General features: G+C 38.8%; 1 protein-coding gene across 3 annotated transcripts in view; it reads left to right on the forward strand.

Moving 5' to 3' along the window:
• cfap74 (cilia and flagella associated protein 74) overlaps window positions 1-22,343 on the forward strand; it is a 49,511-nt gene that overhangs the window by 12,383 nt on the left and 14,785 nt on the right. For all 3 annotated transcript variants that reach the window (XM_010733974.3, XM_019276799.2, XM_019276798.2), the window contains exons 15-22: window positions 5,639-5,705; window positions 6,072-6,161; window positions 6,504-6,689; window positions 6,833-6,944; window positions 7,969-8,078; window positions 9,314-9,436; window positions 9,529-9,650; window positions 16,414-16,542. In XM_010733974.3, coding sequence (XP_010732276.3) covers window positions 5,639-5,705; window positions 6,072-6,161; window positions 6,504-6,689; window positions 6,833-6,944; window positions 7,969-8,078; window positions 9,314-9,436; window positions 9,529-9,650; window positions 16,414-16,542 — 939 coding nt within the window. The remainder of the gene's footprint in view (window positions 1-5,638; window positions 5,706-6,071; window positions 6,162-6,503; window positions 6,690-6,832; window positions 6,945-7,968; window positions 8,079-9,313; window positions 9,437-9,528; window positions 9,651-16,413; window positions 16,543-22,343) is intronic.

A 22,343-nucleotide genomic window follows, 5' to 3' on the forward strand; every position in this document is an offset into this window, starting at 1 on the left:
ACAAAAATATGTTTCTTCTGCTGTGACAAAGGTTATTTTGTTCCCTACTGCACCTGTTTGTTTGTCACTCTATTATTCACTGACAAATCAATTCTAAAGCTGTAAATCACACCTTTACTCAATTCAATAATCTTTGCTGATAGGCCAGTACCTTATGTTGGCTAGCCCTGATCAACAGTCATGATACTGTGTATCATGACTGTTGGACAGCCATCTCCCTGAACCTGGACATTTTAGTCGAGGCAGTGACTCATAACATTTGTTATAAAAAGAATGTTGAAAATATGAACACACCAGATAGTACCTTCTTACTGACTTATAAGGTGAAGACAAAAAAAAAGTTAATACAAACCATTTCAAATTACTGACTGGCACTGGTGGTCGGAAGGTATATACAGAAGACTACCAAATATCTCCCCAAAGTACTGCAGTTGAAAATTGGCTAGCACATTTCCAGACATGTTAATTAACGTGTGCTGTCCTTTTATATAAATAAGTGAAATGAAAATTAAATTGAATGAAAATTGGAAATTATTGTTGTAAAAAAGCTTCCATCCACCTGTGACAGCACTGACTGCAACACTTAGAATGATGAGTGATAGAACATAATCATTCATTTTACTAATCATTAATTTTTTTGTCTTCAGATAAGTCATAGATATGCATTTCAATGGTTTACGTACAGAAGTCGTAAGTAGATCATGTAAGACATGTTCGTTGTTTCCTGCTTGTTGTCCTATTCCACTCACTCTAGGACAAGTCATCTTATGATGACGTCTTTTAAGCTCAAGCGATAATTCAAAAGAGTCTTGAGAAATTCAATATGCTATATCTGCTTATGACTGCAGGTGGCCACTATATAGTGTATGTTACATAATCCCACTTTAAAAATACTACCTTTCATTAATCAGAAAGATAGTGATGCTGTCAGGTTCACCTGATTTCTGCCAATAGGTCCATCATAAAGTCTAGGTCTATTACTGTATGTACATCCCACTGATTATTCACACAACGTTGGAACTAGTCGTGACTAGTATTTGCATGACTCATCCAGACAAAAAAAACAAACAAACAAAGCAAAACAATTCTTGTCTTTAAACAACCCTCTCTTCAAAAATCACTGGGTTAAAAACTGACCCATTATTGCATCAGTGCTTTATTTCTTTAACCAAGTGATGTGAGAGTGCAGACAGTACATAGCCAACCATTGTTACTGAGCCAACAGCATGACTACAACAGAATAATGGACATCATAGAATAGGTATACGCCCTCCTTCTGCTATTCAGAGTCTATGTTTAAAAAAAAAAGATTCTTCACACATTAAAACTTTTTCACTTAATATGAAGATAAGATCAACTGCAAAGCCTTCATGGCTCACCCAGCTTAAAGCATTAACACATCAGGACACAGAAACGTAAACCAGGAACACACTGGGCTTTTTCACACCAGCCAATGGTTCCCTGTACGCCCCCTGAATTTCTAAAAATGTCTTCTCATCCCCCTACACCCCCCCGCACAGCATACATGCATAGTGCATTTGTACCAGAATGGGCTCTGCTGTATCTTCTCACTACTGGGACAAAACCACAACAGCCCAGGCTTGCCAGACTTGGTGAAAAGCCATTGTATACTTGCAATTAGTGTCACTTTCTTGCATGTATTGCAAATAACTGGCTGAGAGGAAGACACCCTCTGTGGTCTGTTGTGAGATAAAGCCTAACTGTAGTAGAAATGGTGGTACTCGACATAATCTGAGGGTGCGATCACACCTACAGTTTGTTTAATTTGGTCCAAATCATGCTAGGATAAGATAGTTTAATTTTGGATACCAGTCCGTGGAAGTTCAGCTGGAAAATAAAGGGGATTTATCTTCTACAGCATTAGTTGTAGATCCAAATAGACCTGTGGAAAACTTACCTAAAACCAAGGTGCATAAATTAGTTTTCAAAAAAAGAAACCTACTTAAGGGACCCAAGGTCGACCAAAACAGAAAACAGATCCAAATATAGAGGTCACCAACACTGGCAGCAGCATGATGTGTCACCAATTAACCAGAAGGTCAAAAACAGTAGCCATACACTCTTCTCTTATGATGATTATGATGGAGCTAGTGCTAGCTATTTTTATCAAAATATAAAAGAAATGTCATAAGCATGCTAATAGGCTGACAATTACAAGGGTAACTGATGTTTAGCAGATATTAGCCATGTTTACTATTATAGTGTGCCCGGCTAGAACGCTTAATTTTCTTTTTAGCACAAAGCACATAGTATTAAAGAGGCTAATTGGAATGTCATTGGTTTTGTCAATATTGTTTTTTTAATATTATTTATTTGATTGTGAAGCTGAGAACAGACTGGAAAAGACCAGGGTGTAATATTGAATCCAGGTCTCTGTAAGGTACATACACCCCAGTTTTGTCATTAATTAATTTGAAAGATTAAAATCTGAACCTGAAAGTGGCACAAGCTGTAATGTCAGGGAATCTGATACGTAGGTCATTACAGATCATCCTGTGGGGAGCACCAAATTTCATGGCGATCCATCAAATAGTCAAACAGATAAATGTCAACCTTATTGTAGCACCTGGGAAAAAGTAAAGGGATCATCGAAGTCAGTAGGCTTCATTCTCTGGGTAGCGTGAATGTTTGTATGGTATTTCATGGCAGTCTATGCACTAGTTAGTAGTACATATTTTAGTCTATACCAAAACTTTTAGTGTGATAACTGTTTTGACTCAGCTGTAGAACTTTCTTTGCTTGCGATATTCAAAACTGGTTTATCTCAGATTTCTCAGTCTATAATCTTTGCATGCAATCTCCAACTGAGAGCAAGCTCCATTTCTTTTTACCTGACAATACTATGCTTGTGACTTAAAACATGTTAGCAGTTGGGCTTTATATTCTTTAATAGGCCCATGATTTTTTTTTTTTAATTAAAAACGATCCACACCCCAGAGCTCAGAGATTGGTAGCACAAATACCATTGTTTATACCAGCCACTGGAAGGAAAAAAATCCCAAGGTTTAGATAAATTAACCTACAAAACACCCTCAGAAACACTCTTGTCATAGCTCTTTAATAGAATTTCTAAAACCTAAAGCAGAAATATGCATTATGTTGGAGCAACCTGACAATATTTCACAAAGTATAACAGCAAGCCTATTCAATATTCACACACATCATCAAAGTTTTGATGTTTTTCTGATTGCTTTCAGAAGTGGTTGTGCGTGTGAGGGTGTCTGAGCTCTGTTGAACTGAATAATAAACTGAGAATGCCTATTGATTTACTGTAGGAGAAGCCAGTGGGGAGAATGTATAATACAACACATGGAATAGTCAGTAATACTGTACAGGCACAGGAGCAACTTCACCGCTTCAGTCTCCTGCAATGGATATACAGTATGGCCTCGTTTGCAGCTCTAAATTTATATAGGGCTCTAGGAGGCTTTTTCAAACACTGCCTCACTCAGCATTTAATCCCAAATGAACTGTTCTATTTTTTCTTCACGTGTCGCTCCATACCACCTGTCTTGCAGCTAGGAATGAAGGATGATACCAATACGGAAGGAATGTAGCCCCAAAAAAAATAAATAAACACATTGTGTTGAAAGTGCAATATGATGTTTATAATTACCTCCAAACTTAGCAACCCAGATGGAATCATTTCATACACTTCCAGATCACAGTGGTGAGCTGGATGGCAGCTACAGTCGGTCTGCTCCAAATTCTTCACCTGACAGCTGCACCAACAACTTCAAACAACTGGCTCAAATCAAACATAATGTTCCATTGGCCACTTGTGTTGATGATAGTATGCTCAGATTGCTAATTATGTTGTAGTTTTTCTGTGTTTCAAAGCTATTCAACCTATGTTTAAAAACGGGCTTGTTTTAATTTTCAAAATTATTTGTGGCTATAAACATGATACTATAGCTTATATGCATCATTTTCTATATCTGGAGGTTTTGGGGTTTTGGGTTTGTTTGTGTAAACAGTTTTCAGTGTGTAGGCCTCTTTGGGGAGCATTTCCTATTCCTGCCAATGTTTGATTGACATCTGAGAGCCAGTGTTGCTAGGAGACGTGCTGTCAGTTTTGTGGTGTGCTGTTTAGCAGTCACAGTGTAACGCACGGATTACTCATATGATTGCCAAAGGGACTAACAGCAAAAAGAAATGGTTAACAACATCCTCTCAGCTGGTTAATTGCTTGTGTAACCGTTAGAACTGTTCTGTAACTAATATTAATGAACTATTTTTAGTGCATGTCTACACACACATTGGACCAATCAAATAACAATACCAACTCTGTCAGCTGGAAACAATAATTTATGGCTGCTGGAGAACACTAATGTATGGGGCGCTCTCATCACAGAAAAATGAATAAAACTGTTTTGATTTATTATCAATTGGACTTTAATTACTGCAGGCTACATGCTGTCTTATATTTATTTTATATCTGTATATCCTTGGTGGTGTCTGTTAACAGAAGGAAAACTAGTATCATTTTGCCTTTACAGAGTTTAAAATGGTAATAGCAAAAACAAGAGGAATGAGCACGAACCATTTCTATTTTGGACACTCTGCTGTGGTCTTGTACTACCTTCAGGCCAAAACATCAACTTGGCACAAAAGACGTCTCATAAGCTACAGATTATTTAACTTTGTAACATGATAAGAATATTACCAAGACCCAATAACAAGATCTATTATATCCTGGAACTATAGCTGCTTCATAATTATGCCGCATAGTACATATTTCAAATTTTTTGTTTATCTATTGAATTTTGAGAATCCTCTCTGTATCTCTGGCTGGCTGCCTGCTATATTCATATCGATTGGTCCTCTTCTTGTGTCTCTGGAAGGGCAGAAAGTTATCCAGCTCCTCAGGGCAGCATTAGGGTTGGCGTAAACATGTGCTGCGAGATACACATGTTGCTTTGAAATAGCTCACAGTCCTCCTGTTTCTTTTTTTGTCTGGAAATAAACTTGTTGTTTATTGCTATGGTTTACAGTGTGATATAATAAGATTTGAATGTGCAATCATTCCCAACCATTCTGTTTCACACTGCAGTGTTTTCATATGGAACAATAGCCCTTTCTTTTCTTTGTTTTCTACACCGTGCAAACTGAGCATCAGGTTGACTTTTGACCTCAGCTCTGTCGTCCGCTTATCTCTTCCACTCATGGGAGATTCATCATACGTCAGCATTTCATCTGAAGCTGCTGATCTTTTGTGGAAGCATATTTCCAAGTGCAGAGGCATTTATATTTGCTGCTTTAAAACCAAAATGTTGCCTTTGAGTCTCGTTTTGTTTTATTGCTATGTGTGAGGTCATGCAAAGACACATTCTTGATGTACCGACACAGAAGGCAAAACACTGCTTTTATTTCAAGTTCAATTCAATTTAACTGTCACATATAAACGTACAGGTACAGTCATAATGCAGTGTGTCTCCATAAGCTCTTAAAATGTGTTAAATTAAAAATAGTGTAAAATAGGATACTAATAAGAATATATAATATAATTATTAAATAATAATTGTGGTTATTATAATCATTATTATTGTGTGAATCAGAAATATGTTGGTCAGATTTTATTATCTTATTCATAACTCATTGTTATTTGTGTTTTAAGCTTTGAGCCTCCTGGTTCTTTATCTTCTGGGATGTCCTGTGAAATGCAGGCTGTTTTTCAACCTATGGTTAGTAACATCACACCTCCGTTTCATCTACAATAATACATTTTACCCCTTTTGAGTCTGCTGAATGTACCAGGCTAATCATAACTTTGTCAAATTGTCATATTAGTAATATCTGGATATTAATCTACCCTTCTCTGTTTTAGTCTGCTTTATTTTAATCACAGTTCAGTTCAGTCTTTGTCTATCATACAGTCTTTGACGGATTGGCTTATTTCCATTATGAACTGTGTAAGGCATCAACATTTAGGAACAGTTTTTGCATTGTCCTTAGTGAAGTCATCACATATTCTCTCTATTTGCCCACTTTGATCAAACTTTAATCTAGCCACTGTTGTTATGAATCAGCATATTGTCTGATCCCTGCAGATCAACGAGGACCTGGAAGGAGAGGTCCAGTTTGCATCAGCAGTGGGCCCCTTCTCTGTGCCCGTCAGATGCACCATAAAGAAATGTGATGTGAGTGTGTGTGAGATGTGTTATAGTGTCCATTCCAAATAATTACTTATGTCAATTTAATGTCTCTTGACATATTGTTCTGTCTGTCTTGAAGACTATTCATGTATACATTGTTTGCTAAATGAAAACATTTTAGATTTTAGATTTAGTAACAATAATAGAATAATAAACACTGTTTATAATCAGTCACACCACTGAAGGACAACACTGACTGGTTATCTATTTCAATACAACTAGTTATACTCTGTAAGTTATGAATTTAATTAATGTATGTATTAATGTATGTAAATCTATGCAACAGCTCCTCATGCTAATTACTGTTTGTGAATGTATCCTCTCTAGCTGGAGGTTGACAGCCAGTTCATTGACTTCGGTTTGCATGTGGTGGGCCAGACTATTTCACGGACTGTCATCTTGACCAACAAGGGTGCACTGGCCACCCACTTCAGCCTGGACACCTCCACGTTTCTCAGTCCAGAAACTAGCCAAATTCAGATGCCATCTCTGGTCTCTGCCAACACATGCCAGGTCTGACAGTAGATCAAGAGTTTCTGTTTCGGTGATGGCCTACAGCTACAAGATTTTACAGCTTGTGTGATGACTAAAATATGTAGCTATATGAATAATTTCATGTATGAAATCAAATGAATGTGTATGTTGTCGTCTGACAGGAGATAAGCAGTCAAAACATAACATCTGCATCTGCATCCATGGCCACTGCAGAACTCCAACAAAAGCAAGACAGTCAGGAGCTCTCTGAGGCAATGCAGCATGAGCAACCAGGTGAAGTTATTTGACATATGCACACATGCACCAAATAATTATTTTCACCCTAAACTAGAGTTCGGAATGAAACTAAAACTGACTTTTTCTATTGACCATTGTATACTTCTTTGTAAATGGAGATTAGCACAGTCCAGGTCTAGTCGCAGAACTTTACCTTGAATGCCACCATAAGAACGATAGCCATCATAAAACAGTTCTTTTCCCTACAAAGTATGTCTATATAAACCTCCCTGCAGATCAAATCTATTCAAACATGATTCAACAGTCTCTGAAATGCAGCAAGTGAGGACTGACAAAATTAATTTAATCTTTCTATTTCTGTTAGGACCAAAACACACACACACACACACACACACACACACACACACAAAGCGCAGGATTCACCTTGCTCTCACAGCTGGGGACAAAGAGGCATCTTCTCTTTAATGTTCCCTCAGATCTGAAGTCTTCATCGCTGCTCTCAGCACTTTCCTCCACTGATGTTTTGATAAGCACTTCAGTCTTTTGCCTCTGCTCGGCTTTGGAAAAGACTGTCCCTTTTTTTTAAAATAAACCATTGTTAGGAAAGGCTGTCTGATCTTGGCCAAATTTTTAGGCTGCTGACGGGTTGATAATTTGTGCCTGTGTTGTGTATTTTTTTGTTATCAATATCTCTTGAACTAATGGCCAGATTGGCATCAAATTTAGTGTCCAAAAGGAAGAAGAAGTACTTTTATTTTTAGGTCGAACTGTCAGGATCTACTGTATCTGCTTATTTATATGTAACCCACTATTCGAAGTGCACATTCATACTGCCAGTAGGATGAAAGCTACTGATTGAACTTTCCTTTAGTGCCAGAAGAGGCTAAACTTTCATCTGCTAGGTTTACAGTGTTTTCTTTGTGTTGTATTTGCTGAGTTGGCAGCTCGTCAAGGCCAGTGGACCACTCAACAGTAAAAATGACATAAGATCAGGTTTTACTTTTACTACTGTTGTGTGTGTGTGTGTGTGTGTGTGTGTGTGTGTGTGTGTGTGTTTCAGTTTCAGAGGCTTCACCTCCAGGTCCAGAAGATACTCCTGAGGCTTGTGTGTCCACAGATGTCCAGATGCATGAGAGCCACTCAGACTCCGGTGACATAAGTCTTGGAAATGTAGGTGCAGGATGGAACAGTCGGTTATGTCTTTCAGCACAGTTACTGATGATCCCCTGACTTTTTATTTCCTAACGTCATCATTATTATTGTTTATGAGCAAATCCCTGCAAATATAATTATCATCATCATCTTGTATTGTGTGATAATTAGCAAATGTTAGCATGCTAACATGCTAAGGTAAGACAGTAGTCATGTTAAATATTATACTTGCTTAAAATCAGCATGTGTTATCATTGTCAGCATGTTAGCATGCTGATGTTAGCATTCAGCTCAAAACACCACCGTGTCTTAATACAGACTCAAAGAGCTGCTAGCATGGCTGCAGACTCTTGTTGCAATACACTAGGCTAAAGTGTTGGTGAGTGGGACATTATGACCTGATGGTGGCACTAGACATAAAGTCTTTCAGGTATGATTTTGGTATGAAAATGGTCACATTTGATGTTGGCACAAAAACATTGCTTTTGATAGATCTGACCCAGAAATTTCAGTTTCATTCTGAGTAACTTGACTAGCAGAGAGAGGCTTGCTGTGTTTCTGAAGAGACAGACTGTTATACATGTCTGTAGAAGACTCTCTGCTTCTCTGTCTTGTTTTTAGCACTGATGCTGTGTGTGCCTTGTGGCCCATGTGAAGTTCTGGAGTTGTTCAGGGTTCATTACGTCTCTCCGGTGGGGGGCTAATGGCTCATCGCCTCTCCCTCTGCGCTTGTTATGGCTGTGTGTATTGCATGTGTCTGCATGCCTGTGGCTCCATCATTGTCATTTTGACTGATACTTTCACATTGTGTAGTTGAAGGCTTGTGTCTTAAATGGAAGATTATCCATCAAGCTATCATGGTCCCACAATATTGAGTTGGTTGCTGCATGAATGGCTTGCTCCTCTCTTTTGTTTTTTATTATTGCTCTCATCACCTTGGAGCTTTGTGGTGGCGCACACAATCGACACAGCTTTTCACTGTAGTTTGATTGCATGCCATTTGAAGTTGCACATCTGAGAGATGTCAGGCTCCCCTACGTGGAAGGAAATGGTTTTGTGTGATGAAGTAAGAAGGCTAAAGTGATGAAGCTCACTGAAAATATGTTGAGACTATGCTCTGATTCAGTGGGAAAGTTTGATGCTCTTTTCTAAAGTCAACTCGTCATTTTATATTTGTTTTGTAGAATTAATAAAATACAGGGCTCCAAAATTAATAAATGTTTGCTTGTCCTGTTTGATGTCTCCTCCTTCAGATTAGAGAAGGGGAGATTGGAGCTTTTGAAAGCATCAAATTGGAGGTTGTATTCACTCCAACCATTCCAGGAGAGGCCAAACTGGACTTCCACATCAAATTCTCTGACTTAACCAGCAAACCAGTAAGTCAGGAATCCTGTGAATGTCATAGGTAGAAAGCAAGATATATTTTATATAAACCATTTGTGATTAAAGAAAATGTTGGTACAAACAGATACCTGTCCAGGTGAGGGCTGTGGCACTCAGCGTCCCTGTATGGGTGGTCCAGCCCAGCATTGACCTGAAGATCTGCATGTTTGACTGCCTCTACCAAGACAGTATCATGGTCCAGAGCAGGTGGGTCCAAAAGATGGCAGACAGCTTTGTCGTAGATGTAAACACACACACTCAAGTACTTAAAAATCTATTTGTGTGTCCTGCTCGGCTCGCAGTCAGGTGTAACTTGTGACCAGAGAGACTTCAGTAAATCCACCAAAACTCCAAACTTTTTTAATGAAGCAAAACAATAAATTCCCTAAATGTATTTGTTAAATAAATGTGAATTGTTTAATCTTAAAATGGTGCAAAATACACAAGCAAACACTGAACTGGCTACCTTGTTATCTCATTTCTTATGTCGTACTAAACACCAACAGTAACTCAATGAAGTAATACACCAGAGATATTTGAAAAGCTCCTCTGCCCTTCTCTGTGAATAAAACTAGTTTTCTGTCTCTTACTGATGTCCAGTCAGTTTACACTTTACACGCCATTTGCACGTCTTCTCCAACTGCCTTGTTTTAACAGGGAGCACATCAAATTATGGGACGCAAGATGTTACTTAATACTGTATTAGTGTCACTTTAAGTAATCACCTGTAACAGTTAAAGACAACATTGATTTAAGGACAAAGCTAAGTGCTAAAACTTAAAGAACAACTTATTAGTCTGTTTCATGGTGATGTGCATGTTGAAACTAAAAACACAAGGTGTCTGCAATGTTAACAGATCATGGCACCTTTTTATTTTACAGGTGCCTTAGTTTCCTAATAATTTCCTAAAAACTTATGTTTGTAAGAATTATTTAGAAATGAAGTTGCCCATAAAATAGAATACTATCTTTCTAATCAGTATCATTGTTCCTCAAGAAAGCCATGTTAACTTGCATGAACAATGACTACAAGCCTACAAGAAACACCTAACCTATGGCACCAAAACTGTTCATTTGCAAGTGCAGCTAAATAGAAAAGCAAGGCTTTATTTGCTAGTTAACATTCATTCACACATTATAACAATCACCACTTTCATAAATGGCATGTCAAAGCAACATGAGGCCAAATGAGCTGTATTATTTGTAGAAGCATCTTGTCACACAAACAAATGCATAATGTGGCAATGTGTAATGTGTGACAAGTTGTATTGGCAAAGGGGAAAAAGCGGTCGTAAAGGTCATTCGAAGGCACAAGTGGACAAAAATCAGTTCAAGTTCAAGTCAACTTAATTATCAATGCTGCCATATGTACAGGACATACAGAAATTGCCTTTCCCTCCCTTTTCCAGTGAAAACAGCAATGAACATGAAATATAAAATATAAGTAGAAGATGTAAAAAATCTAAAATAAAAACATACAAATATATACAAGCTAAAAGACATCCAAGAAAAGACAGTGGCAAATCTGGAAGATATAAATAGTATAAATATGGCAAATATGGCAGTATGAACAGCATGAACAATATAAACGGAAACAACAGTCTAACAGTATCAGTATGGCAATATGGCACAGTATAAACAGAATTATCAGTATAAATATAAATATGGCAGGATAGACAGAATTTATAGTATAAACAGTGAGGTCTATCAAAAATGAAATATGTATACAGAGTAAACAGTTGACTGTACACAGTGCAAATCGGTTTGCAAGTTTTGGATAAAGCTGTCTCTGTGCTGGTTCTTGTCCGGAGGCTCCTCATTCTCTTCCTGGCTGAAGAATGGGAGGTTGGGGTGGGTGGCGTCGCCCGCAATGCTGCAATCTCCTCACGCTGGTTGTATAAAAACAACCTACAAATAACTGTAGATTGTCTGTTGTCATGAACCAACACACCTTGTGGTAAACAAAAAAAAACAAAATACAAAATGTGAAGTTTGTTATGTATTGTATAATGATTTTTGTCTTGGTGCTCCTCTGACATCTTACTTACAGTTAACAGATAGAAATCCCTCCCTCCCCAAACCTAAAAGTTTATCCAATATGATGTTGTCAACACAGACCAGCTGAAACAGCGAGTGCAATAAATCTTTTATGCAGAACCTTGAACATTAAGTCATGGAATGTTGAAAACTCAATCTCAGCCTGTGTGAGAACCAATCTCATAGTTAATTATGCAGTATGTCATTACAACAGAGTGCATATTTAACAGTCTATTATGAAGTCATTGTGACTGTAGTCTGAGGCATACCTGGTGGAAAGGTGCAGAGGAGAGTCAAGTCATGCAAAATAAGATAGTGAAGCCCCACACACTGTCAGCACTTTTCAGAACTTTTTTGAAGTCATAGACCTTTGTCAGCCATTCAACTCACAATATAAAGCATACTCTTTATACTAAAGCCACAACAATCAAAGATCAGTAATTATTAAGAGGGTTATTATAATGAACTACATGTTATAATTTTAATATTTAAGAGGCTGCATAAAACCCCTCAGCTCAAGTGAGTGGTGCATGTCATATTTCCGTTTTATTTGTTGTCATGCTTAGAAATATCCTTGGAATAGAGTTTGCAAAGTGGCATGGACTGCTGATGTAGCATGCTGCTTATCTGCTGAATGCAATACTAAAACTCGCTCACATAGTCAGTCTCTGCCAAAACAGATATTTTCACAGAAAAACAGCTCATGGAAATACCTTGAAATTGACATGGCCAGCTTACTTTTCAGCTGGCCGAACATAAAACTCTCAGCTCAGAGCCAAGAGATGTATTAGCTGATAAATGTTTCTAAACAAAGAGTGATGTAAGAGACGAGGGCGGTAAGCTCACGTCCCCTCAATCCTCTTTGGTCCATACAATAGCATGATACAAAAGTAAATCCTTTATGATTATGGATGTGATACATTATGCTGCACACACAAGGTTAAGAATACACCAGGGGCAGTAACATTTGCAGGCGTGTGGTCCACCACCTAGCCAGTCATTGTGTCACATCATGTGGGGGAGGGAGTGCATGTGTGGGGGTGGGGGATTTGTGACAACTGCCATCTGGTGCGCTGGCATACCAGCACATGTGACAACATGACGATGACAGCATCAGTGTGAACAGCAGTAAAAAAAGAAAATGTTAATGCTTGCACCAGCAAACCATGCAGTGTGTCACTCTGCCTCCAAGACAGTAATTTGAACACAAAATAGCTTGGCAGGCTTTTTGGGGGGAAACAATAAGAGAGCTGCTGCTTTCATCTTACAATTTGTCACTTTTTCTTTTGAGTAGATGAGCAGATATCCCAAGTCCTCCATAGTTTGTGACAGATTTCTTTAAGGGGACAGCACAAAGCATAATTGAGTATGGCCCCTTGTCTGTGAGCCAGTGATTTGAATATTACTAAAGCTAATTGAAAGATTTTTTTTAAAAGGCGTTAAGATGTGCAGTGTTTGACTTTTGCTTGTGAGCCAATGAAAGATTGAAATATTCTACAGACAGTTGGCAGAGTTTTTCTTTTTGTGTTTTTTTTTGTTTTGTCAAACCCTCCTCCACTGGCACCTGCTGGGGAGTTGAGCTTTCCTTTCCAAACTCAGGCCATAAAGAACACAAACAACCAGCCTTTTTTCCCCTTTACATAGCCTTCTGTGCTCGATTTCTTTGTTTATTGTATTTATAATATGCATATGCATACCTAGTCTTAGTCCAACCAGCATCCTGTGTTGTTTGGGCTGAGGCATGTGAGTGTGTTGTTGATGTTAGAGGTGATACGTTTTTACTTTGGGGAAAAAAGAATATAGTTGCTAATGAAAGTGAAAACGAAAAAAAGCCTTCTTGCTTCCTGCATGGTGTAAAACAGTGCTGTGCCGCATTATGGAGACAGTTGCTTAGAATCCTTGCAGTGATGGCTTGGTGGAGGCGTTGGAGTACATATGGAATAAGCTAGAGCAACCACCTGGCCCTTTCAAGAAAGGGCAGGCTGCTATAGCTGTGGGCAGTGTCCAGGCACTCAGATATTCCGCTCTGCATGTACACCCTGCATGTGCTATTTTTCTGCAACATGACCTGATACAATTGCTACTAAGCCTCAAAGATTTTGAGCGTCGTTATAAGCGTTGCTCATTGTATCATTTGCCTAACCCCAGGAGAGGCACTTTGCTGCATTTTTCTCCTCTACGGTTTGAAAAATAGTACCAAAGATTTGATTTTGGCATTTTGCCTTTATTTGGCAGTCGACACTGTAGCGATAGACAGGAAACATGGGGAGAGAAAGGGGTGTGACATACAGCCATGGTTCTCAGATAGATGATTGTCTGTCACTGTAAACCACCTCTAAAGGGAAAAGGAAAGAAACAACTTTAATCTCAAGTTCCGCTGACAATTATTATATTTGAAATGAATGAGTAAAATATAGTGGGTGTGTAATCGTGGTGTGGAGGACAGTTACACGAGCAGCACGTGGATGAGTGAGAGATGTGTGTGACTGCTACAGGCTGCAAAAATGCCAAATATAACAAAACCCAGTTACTGTCATTATGTCTTTCACAGAGTTTTCATTGTCTTTTAAGACATGGACTACATGGCCAAAAGAATGTGGACACCCAAGATATTTTCTTCCCATTCAGCCTCAAGAGCATTACTGTTTTCGGACACTAATTCTGAGCGATAAGGTCGAGTTTGCATTCATCCTCACGGTGCTATTGAATGGGGTTGAGGTCAGGGCTCTATGGAAGCCAGTCAAGTTCTTTCTCACTCAGGAATTACTCCAAATTAACTTTGTTTGTTTATCTCTTTTCTGAATTTTCTGATCTGACAGGATGAAATAATTTGTCTGCGTCTTTCAAAACCACAAATCACTCTTACAAAATGTTGTGATATGAACATGCTGTGGTTAAGGTTTGGTTAGGTTTAACGCCATGATCCATGATTAGGTTAAGAAAAAAATCATGATTTTTGTTTAAATTACTACTTTGTTGGTTGGGGTTGGGGGATCTTTGTCCTCGCGGGTACAGTAATAATCACATGGTTAAGGTTATGGAACCATCATGGCCATGGTTGATGACGAGCGAACAGCGGTCTTCTATGTTAAATTCACCATTTTGTTGACTCACCCATCCTGACTCTGGCCTCCTCTATGTGGATTGATGTTATAATAACTTCACCTGACATTTCTTAGAAAGACAATATATCAACCGCTAGGAAATCTTCTAAAAGGGATGCCAACCTTTTAGAATCTCATCTATAACTTTAAGAAATGGTTTCTCTGAATTACAGAAATCAGCGTTTGTTTTATCATGTAAATCTATGACCAAATGAAACACAAATATAAGCATTATGAAGGTTAATAAAATGGTTTCATTTAAAAGGGTTACATAATCAGTATTGCAGTGTCTTTTCCCCCTAGGAAGCAAATTATGTGAATTGCTGTAAACTCACCTTTAAATCATTAAATATTGCTTCACAAATAAACTGGTCACAGACAGCCAGTAAAAAAACAGGATCAGCTAAATGCCCCTGTTAATTAAAATGCCTAATTACCCTAAATGATTATGTATCCATGAATATTCCTCCGAGAGTGATTTGAAGGTTATCATTTGGCCAGAATGAAGATAGTGACTTAATATCCCCCAAGTGTCCCTGAGAGAGAGAAAGTCCTTGCCTCAGGGAAACAACCATCTGGTTGACCTCGCTATTCAAAGTGGGTCACTTCATTTTAGAGGGGAATCGAAAAATGAAGGGTTCCTCAGTCTATTTTGCCACAGCGCGCTCGTCGCTCACCTTTTATGTCTTTGAGGATGAAAGCAGACATTACAAATATTACCATTGTATACACATTTCACCTCCAGGAAAAAACAGTTTTTTTTTCAGCGTGTTTGTACTGTCATCCTTTCATGAAGGTGTGTGAGTGTGGGCTGTGGTTGAATGTGTTGAAGAATTCCCAAGGTGAAGATCCATTTATATCACAAGCCTCAGCTATAACTGAGGCTTGTAGCCACAGGCACAACCATCTGTTGGAGCTCCTGGAAATTGGGTCACCTAAAAGATATGGACTTGGGGTACATCACTCAATACAAGGCAATTTCTGTAGGTGTCACTCAAACAAAAGTCTTTTTTGAGAGGTTTGCCCTGTAATTTCCACTGGGCATTGCAGCTGGAATATATATTTTTTGCTCTCATATAAAATGAAGGTGTTTACCTAATTGCCACCTCATAAACGATACCAAAATAGCCATGCCAATGCTGAATTACACGTATTCTACTGCATGTCAGATCTACAAGGGTAGGGATTTTGCAACAAAGTGGTTCTTTATAACTCAGCCAGTAAAACCCAAAGAACTACAGATCATCAAATTACTCTTGAACTTGACAGATCCAGTACGTCTGCTCCAAAGAATCTCATCATTGTCATTGATCCTGCCCAGTATCCGTTAATGCTGCAGCAAACGATTTATGTCAAACAACAATGTAGAAGGATGACCTATGTGGTGAGAGGTGGAAAGTAGGTGTGTGGAGGTCGGCATAGGGGATTGAGATGTAGAGTATCAAACCTTGTGTTTGTGTCCTTATCCCTAACCTTAAATAAACTTAACCATACAGTATTTTAACTATTGTTTAACCAAAACCAAAGGGTTATTTTCACATAACTGCATGGCTCTTGAGTATCGTCATCACTGTTTTGCACTCATATCAGTTTTAACTAAAAACTATAACATCCAAAAAATAGAGAGAGACAATGATTATATTATATATAATTATATTTGATAACCCACTCCAGGTCATGTGGAATTGTAATCTGCACCTGAAAATGCTGTTTTTCTGTACATTGTTGCCTGTGCGTTATTTTTTAATAACAGTCAATATCATCCTGGATTGCCCCCATTCTTGAATGCACAACATTGTGCTAATGAAATCATATCTTTTGCACGACAGAGCCAGCACAGCCTTGAAGCTGACCTTTGAGGTGTGCCCGGAAATGAGGAAACACATGGAGATCTTACCAAAGACAGGCTTCATCCAGGCTCAATCAAGCTTTAATGCCCAACTCAAGTTCTTGCCGAGGTAAGGAAGGACACGCAGAGGATTCAACGATAATGGAATCACTGAAGCATTCATAATCTTATTTTAGACTAAGCTTGTTAAGATTCTATCAACCTTCTATGAAAGTGCAAACTGTTTCACTTGTCATGTGTATTGAGCCAGGCTTGCAGATTTGTCCCAGCCTCTGCTTCCTCAACAAAGGAGCAACATACAGTTCCTGCTGTATATTGTGTATACTGCACAAAGAAAACTCATATTTAAGGGCTCTTGGAAGTGGAACTTTAAGGATGATTCAGGTTAATTATTACCAAGTTCTTCTTTTAGAAGTATTTATCATTGTTTCTATCAACTAGTTAATTGACGTGGTCTGTTGATGTTTATCTGGCAATGCTGCAGTATCACTAAAAAGGAAGTCAAATTGGGCAAGAAAGATGAGCAGTCATTAGACAGGTTATAAACACAGCCTAAAGTTAGCCCACCTTATCTTGAAAAAGAAGTCTCTTTATAGAAGTCAATCTATAGTCAGTCAGCAGCCAGCAGGTATGAAAGAGTTGCGTCAACATACCTGGGCTCAGAGCTCCATCGTAATGGTTTCTAATGACTTTGAAGAATGCAATAATTCTTTCTATAACAGTAGAAGCTCTAAATTTAGATGGAGAGGCAGGACTTGAACTGCAGTTTGAATGCCAGGAGAGCGGACCGTGGACCCCCAGGGCAAATATGAGAGGCGTGCAGTATGTAAAAACTCAGCGTGGGTGGTAGTATTCTTCTGCCCACCCTCCTTTTTTTCTCTCCACAGTCCAGCGGCTTTGTATGATATGTTGAGAGCTGGTCGGTAAAAACTAAACAGGAGGACAAACAAGACAAAAGTTCAGGGCATGCAGCAGTCATCGTTCGGCCGTGGGACATGAGGGAAAAGTGGGAAAATGTCAGTAATCTGCCTTAGTGAATCAGCAGAGGTTTTAATGCGAGGATTAGAGTACAGAATTACTCGTGCTGCTGCTGAGACGGTACAGTGTTCACAAGCAGTAACAGCTACAGCCACCACCCCCTGCCTACTCCCTCTGTATCACACTTTTTCTCTGTGTCTCTCTTTTGTTTCTGTGCTGTCTTCTCCCACTCTCACACATACTTCTCTTTTTCTCGGCCTCTCACCTCTGTGCTTAACTATACTTCTCTCTCTTTGGTTCTCTCAATCTCTACAGTCCTCTGCTGTATCTCTGCTCCTTCACATCCCCTCTAACTCTACATCTATTCTGCCTCTCTCTGTTATTCTCAAACTCCTCTCATGAGTCTATGCATCCACCATCCACCACTGCTTATATGCTGGCCCTGATTCTGCTTACATAACCTTAGACACTATATCCAGTTCCGTGTGCTCTCATTGACAACGCTGTTGTTTTTAAAAGGATAATTGCAGTTTATTACCACTTGGATCTTATTTTGTAGGTTTGGCAGTGAGTTCTGTCAATTATAATAACATTGGACTCAGCAAGTTAATTGCCGTGATCTGGGAACAGATTGACTTCACATCAGCAGCTTGATGAACTGAATTGCCATATAATTTCACTTCACTTCATCATTTAGTCTGACACTGTGTTTGCTCTGCCCCTTTTTGTTGGAGAGGTTGTTGCCCTAACAAGATTTATCTGTCCTGACTTTATAATTTTTTCTATGATGAACGAAGAAAAATGCCAATTTAAGAGGTAACAAACCATATCATTGGTCTCATCTGCTTGTCATGTTTGTGGCAGTTTTTCTCTTGCCATTTTTCTGGTTCAGATGCAAAAATATGACGTTAGAGAACTGAAAGGAATATGCAAACTCCTTTAAATAGCTGCTAAAAAGTCTTGTCACTAGCAGCATGATATATTTTTGTTGTACCTGTAGTATCGGTATTTCATCAAATATATGGGCTGTAAAAAATCATAATAAAAATCTCACCTTTAAACCTCTTCATAACCTGCATGATGTAAGAGGCCATATGAGAGGACTGCTTTCTAAATGATACTCTTTTCTACTGTAGGTAATCTGTTGACTGACATACTGATACCTTTCAAACTTATACAGAATTTATTTAACTTCTTTAGAAACATACTTCCTCTTCACTTTGTGATTTTTGTGCAGATTACCTTGTCAGTACTGTCGACAGTGTCCTGGATTGATGTAGATGTAGATGTCTTCCACTGTCTCTCATTTACTAAACATGCACATATCTTGAAATTATTGCTGTTAATTGATAATTTACTTCTTTGGCATTATCAAGCCAGCAACATGTATCTTACTCATGGTTCTTACCCCGTTGTACTTGTGCCTCTCATATTTTATCCCTCATTTGAGTCAAGCATCTGTTTTTCTGAAAGGTAAATTAATCTCTGAGTATCTTTGAAAAACCCAAAACAACACCTGTCTTGGCAGTATTTCTGAATCTTCAAGGACTCTTCTAATCATTTGGCGGAAAAAAATATTCCATCAACTGCACAGTAAAGTAACATTGCACATTATATAAATTAAACAAAAGGAAATATTACTACTAATAATGCGACTTGGGGAATAACTTAAGAATGGCTTTTATTGTGCAGGGGATGGAATATTTCAGTATCCAGATAGAAAAGACTTTGGAGATTTAAGAACTCTACCTTTACCTTGCCTACAGTAAGTGTTTTCTTCAGAAAAAAATGCTTTGCTCTGTGACTGGAATGTAGTGATAATATGAGAGGCACAAGCTACAGCCAGGTGAGTACAGTGTCATTGTAAACAATAGAAATAATGTCCAAAGCTATGAAGATAAGTCTGGAACTTTCCTTTAAGATGCCCTAAGCCCTCAAATAGTGTCCTCCACCCGCACAGGAAATCATACTGGGACTGGAGAATAAGTATGTATCCAACATGTCAGCAAGCTGTATGTCTCATCTCTGCCATGGTTGGATTTTGGCTTCAATCCTGTTTTCCGTAGGTTTGCTTTTGTTTTATGCAGTGGCAGTGTGTCATTTAAAATGGCACTGCCAAGTCTTCCTAGCCAGAGCCTGTGATTGGATTTCCAAATCCTCATTAGCAGCACTGCTTTCACTCACTGTCTCATCCACACACACACACGCACACACACACAATCATACACTGTTAAATCTGGATACTGAAATGACTCATAGCTTTCATTCTTTACACAGGTGTTTGCGTCTTGCCTTCCCTACACAGGCTTTTGGGAGAGGTTGAGCACATTCTTGCTTCCTGCTCTGAAGGATTGCGCTCAACCTGCCCACATCCTTCACTATCTTCCCTTTGCTTCATCCCTCTCTGCCTGTCTTCCTCCACTTTTATTTGTCACCATCCAACCCACATGTTTCTCTCACATATCGAGAGCATTGTTGCATACACTACATAATCCTCTCGTCAAGGCCAATGGTTCACGTTTGTGATCCTGTTCAGTAAAAAGAAAAGCTGCTCATTTGCATTCAGATCGACACTGACAACCTGATAACAGATGAACTTCATTCATTCGGCCCAACGCTGTGTTCGTGTTAGCCAATTTCTGTTTGGGAGAGAGGATTATTATGTAAATTTGTCTTTTTCAGTCGACACAGAAGATGCAGTTGTAACATTTTTCATGGTAATCGAAGAAATATGCTAATTTGTTGTTTCACAAAACTTACAAACTTTCAAAAACCACAGATGTTTTAGTCTCATCCTACGTTGTTAGCAGTCACCTTTGTTCATTGCTATAGCTAAGTAGCTAGCTTTGTAGGAAGATGGTGCCCTCTTTCATAATCCCACCAGCTATGATTGGTCAAATGTTTCTCCAGAATGGACAAACCAAGCACTGGCTCTAGACAGGTTGTAGTCTCAGCTGGTTGTAGTCTGTGACCTCACCTAGATGCCACTAAGTCATACACATCTGACCTTTAATTCTCCACTAAGAGTGGGATTTTGAAGAACAACAGTTCAGCTTCCAGGGTCAAGTGAAACATTCTGCTGCTTCAATCAAACAAATTTTTAAAATGACCGGAAGAAAATTCAAACCTGATAACAAGATCATTAGAATAGGAGGGCCTGAATGAACAGTTTTAAATGTAATCTCTGAGAGAGAGGCAACATGTCCCACTCAGGCATTTCCGGCTGATAAAAGGGAGATTACAAGGATGATTTACTACAGATTACACCAGACTGCTCTACCAGTACTTTTGCTGCAAGATCATCACTAACACCACTAGCAGAAACTTTAAAGATGACATGGGTTGCCAGAAAACAATCAAACAAAATAACAAAAATGTTTGGTTGATATGATTTTTATGATTTCCTTCATGGTCATTTACTAATTTTTTTTGCCTATCCATTTCCCCATAGTGAGAAATCCCTAAGCCTCTTAATCCTTTTTGTAATCCTTTTCATAATCACTTTTTTTTAATGGTGAAGTAAAATCCAAGCAGGAATCCATATTGAAGAGGAATTTCTACATTTCAGATATATCATATTTGCTCCCTTCAGGAAACAACCACTTTTCTAAAACAATAAGATCTTAGCAAGTTTTTTCAGCCTTGCTCTCATGGATTATAGGTGAAGTAGTTATCGCTCCTTTGACTTCTCAGATTTCTTAGTGATGACCATGTAGATAAAGTATGTGACATTTTCTCCAGTTATTTCAGTAGTTCCAGGTAAAATCCTGCTCTGCAGCTCTCTTAGCAATGCCACAAAGTCAAAACAACTATTTCAGTTTTAATGGGTCCTTTAGTAATCTCAGAAGTATCATTAAAGACTATGGAAAGGAAAATTAGTTTTGGACGAGGCCACAGAGAAGAAAAACCACACAAGGAAATCTGTGCAGGACACTGACAAATCTGAAACCCCATCCATCCGCAAAATTCTCCCGAGCATATGGGCCTGGCGACGTCCCACCATGCTTTTCCACTCTGCCCTGCCAAGCTAATTCAAGAGTGACTCTCCAGCAGCGATTCTATTTGCAGGCAGAACAAGAGTGCTTCCTTAAATACACCCTCTGCGCTCATTGGTCAAGCTATGGAGGGAAGAAAATGACTTTATTTTTCATTACTCCCCATCGTAAATGCAGAGATTTAATTTTGACGTGTGAGGAAGTGACCTTTCCAGCTTTGAGTCAAGAAGAGCGTTATAGTAAAACAACATGCTTACAGCAGTTGCGTGCAGCAATGAAGCCTGGGATATATAAAACGCAAACCTGTCCTCGAACCTGAAGCTGACAGATTTGTTAAAGAAGAGGCTTGGTTTTTAGCATTATGAAAAAAAACATGCTGACATCTGGAGTCTTAAAACCACTGACATTTACAGCATTAGCTCCCAAGCCTTCAACCAGCATTAAGAGTGTAAAGAGGGAAAAACAGAGAAGACAGGTGATAGGAATAGAAGGGAAAAAAGAGAAGGATGTTTGGAGAAGGAGAGTGAGAGGTGGGGGATGGATCTGAGCCACAAACTGCACTTGACATTTGACCACTATTTACATGATAATGAACTTCACACATACAGAGATACATTGTATATATACTGTAAATGTTATACTGAAGGACTGGAGTTTTACATAAGCCTGTGCATGACTACTGGGCCTCTTTGAATCATACTTACGTCTCCTATCACCATGGCTACAACCTACAGTAGTGTGGAGGCGCGCTCTACATCTCTCTCCTGCTTTCCCTGGCGAGCCGATCCTTTAGTCGTGGGTTAAAGTAAAGTAATGGGTCTTCAGGGTCTGAATCTTTATCTTTCTTTGAAAAGCTCGACAGTGGTTCGTGGCTTTTGACTGTCCGTATCTGACGTACTAAAAAGATATAACAAGATTTAAAATTACTCTTGCAGTT

Source organism: Larimichthys crocea, chromosome XV (genome assembly GCF_000972845.2).
Source record: "Larimichthys crocea isolate SSNF chromosome XV, L_crocea_2.0, whole genome shotgun sequence".
NCBI lineage: Eukaryota > Metazoa > Chordata > Actinopteri > Sciaenidae > Larimichthys > Larimichthys crocea.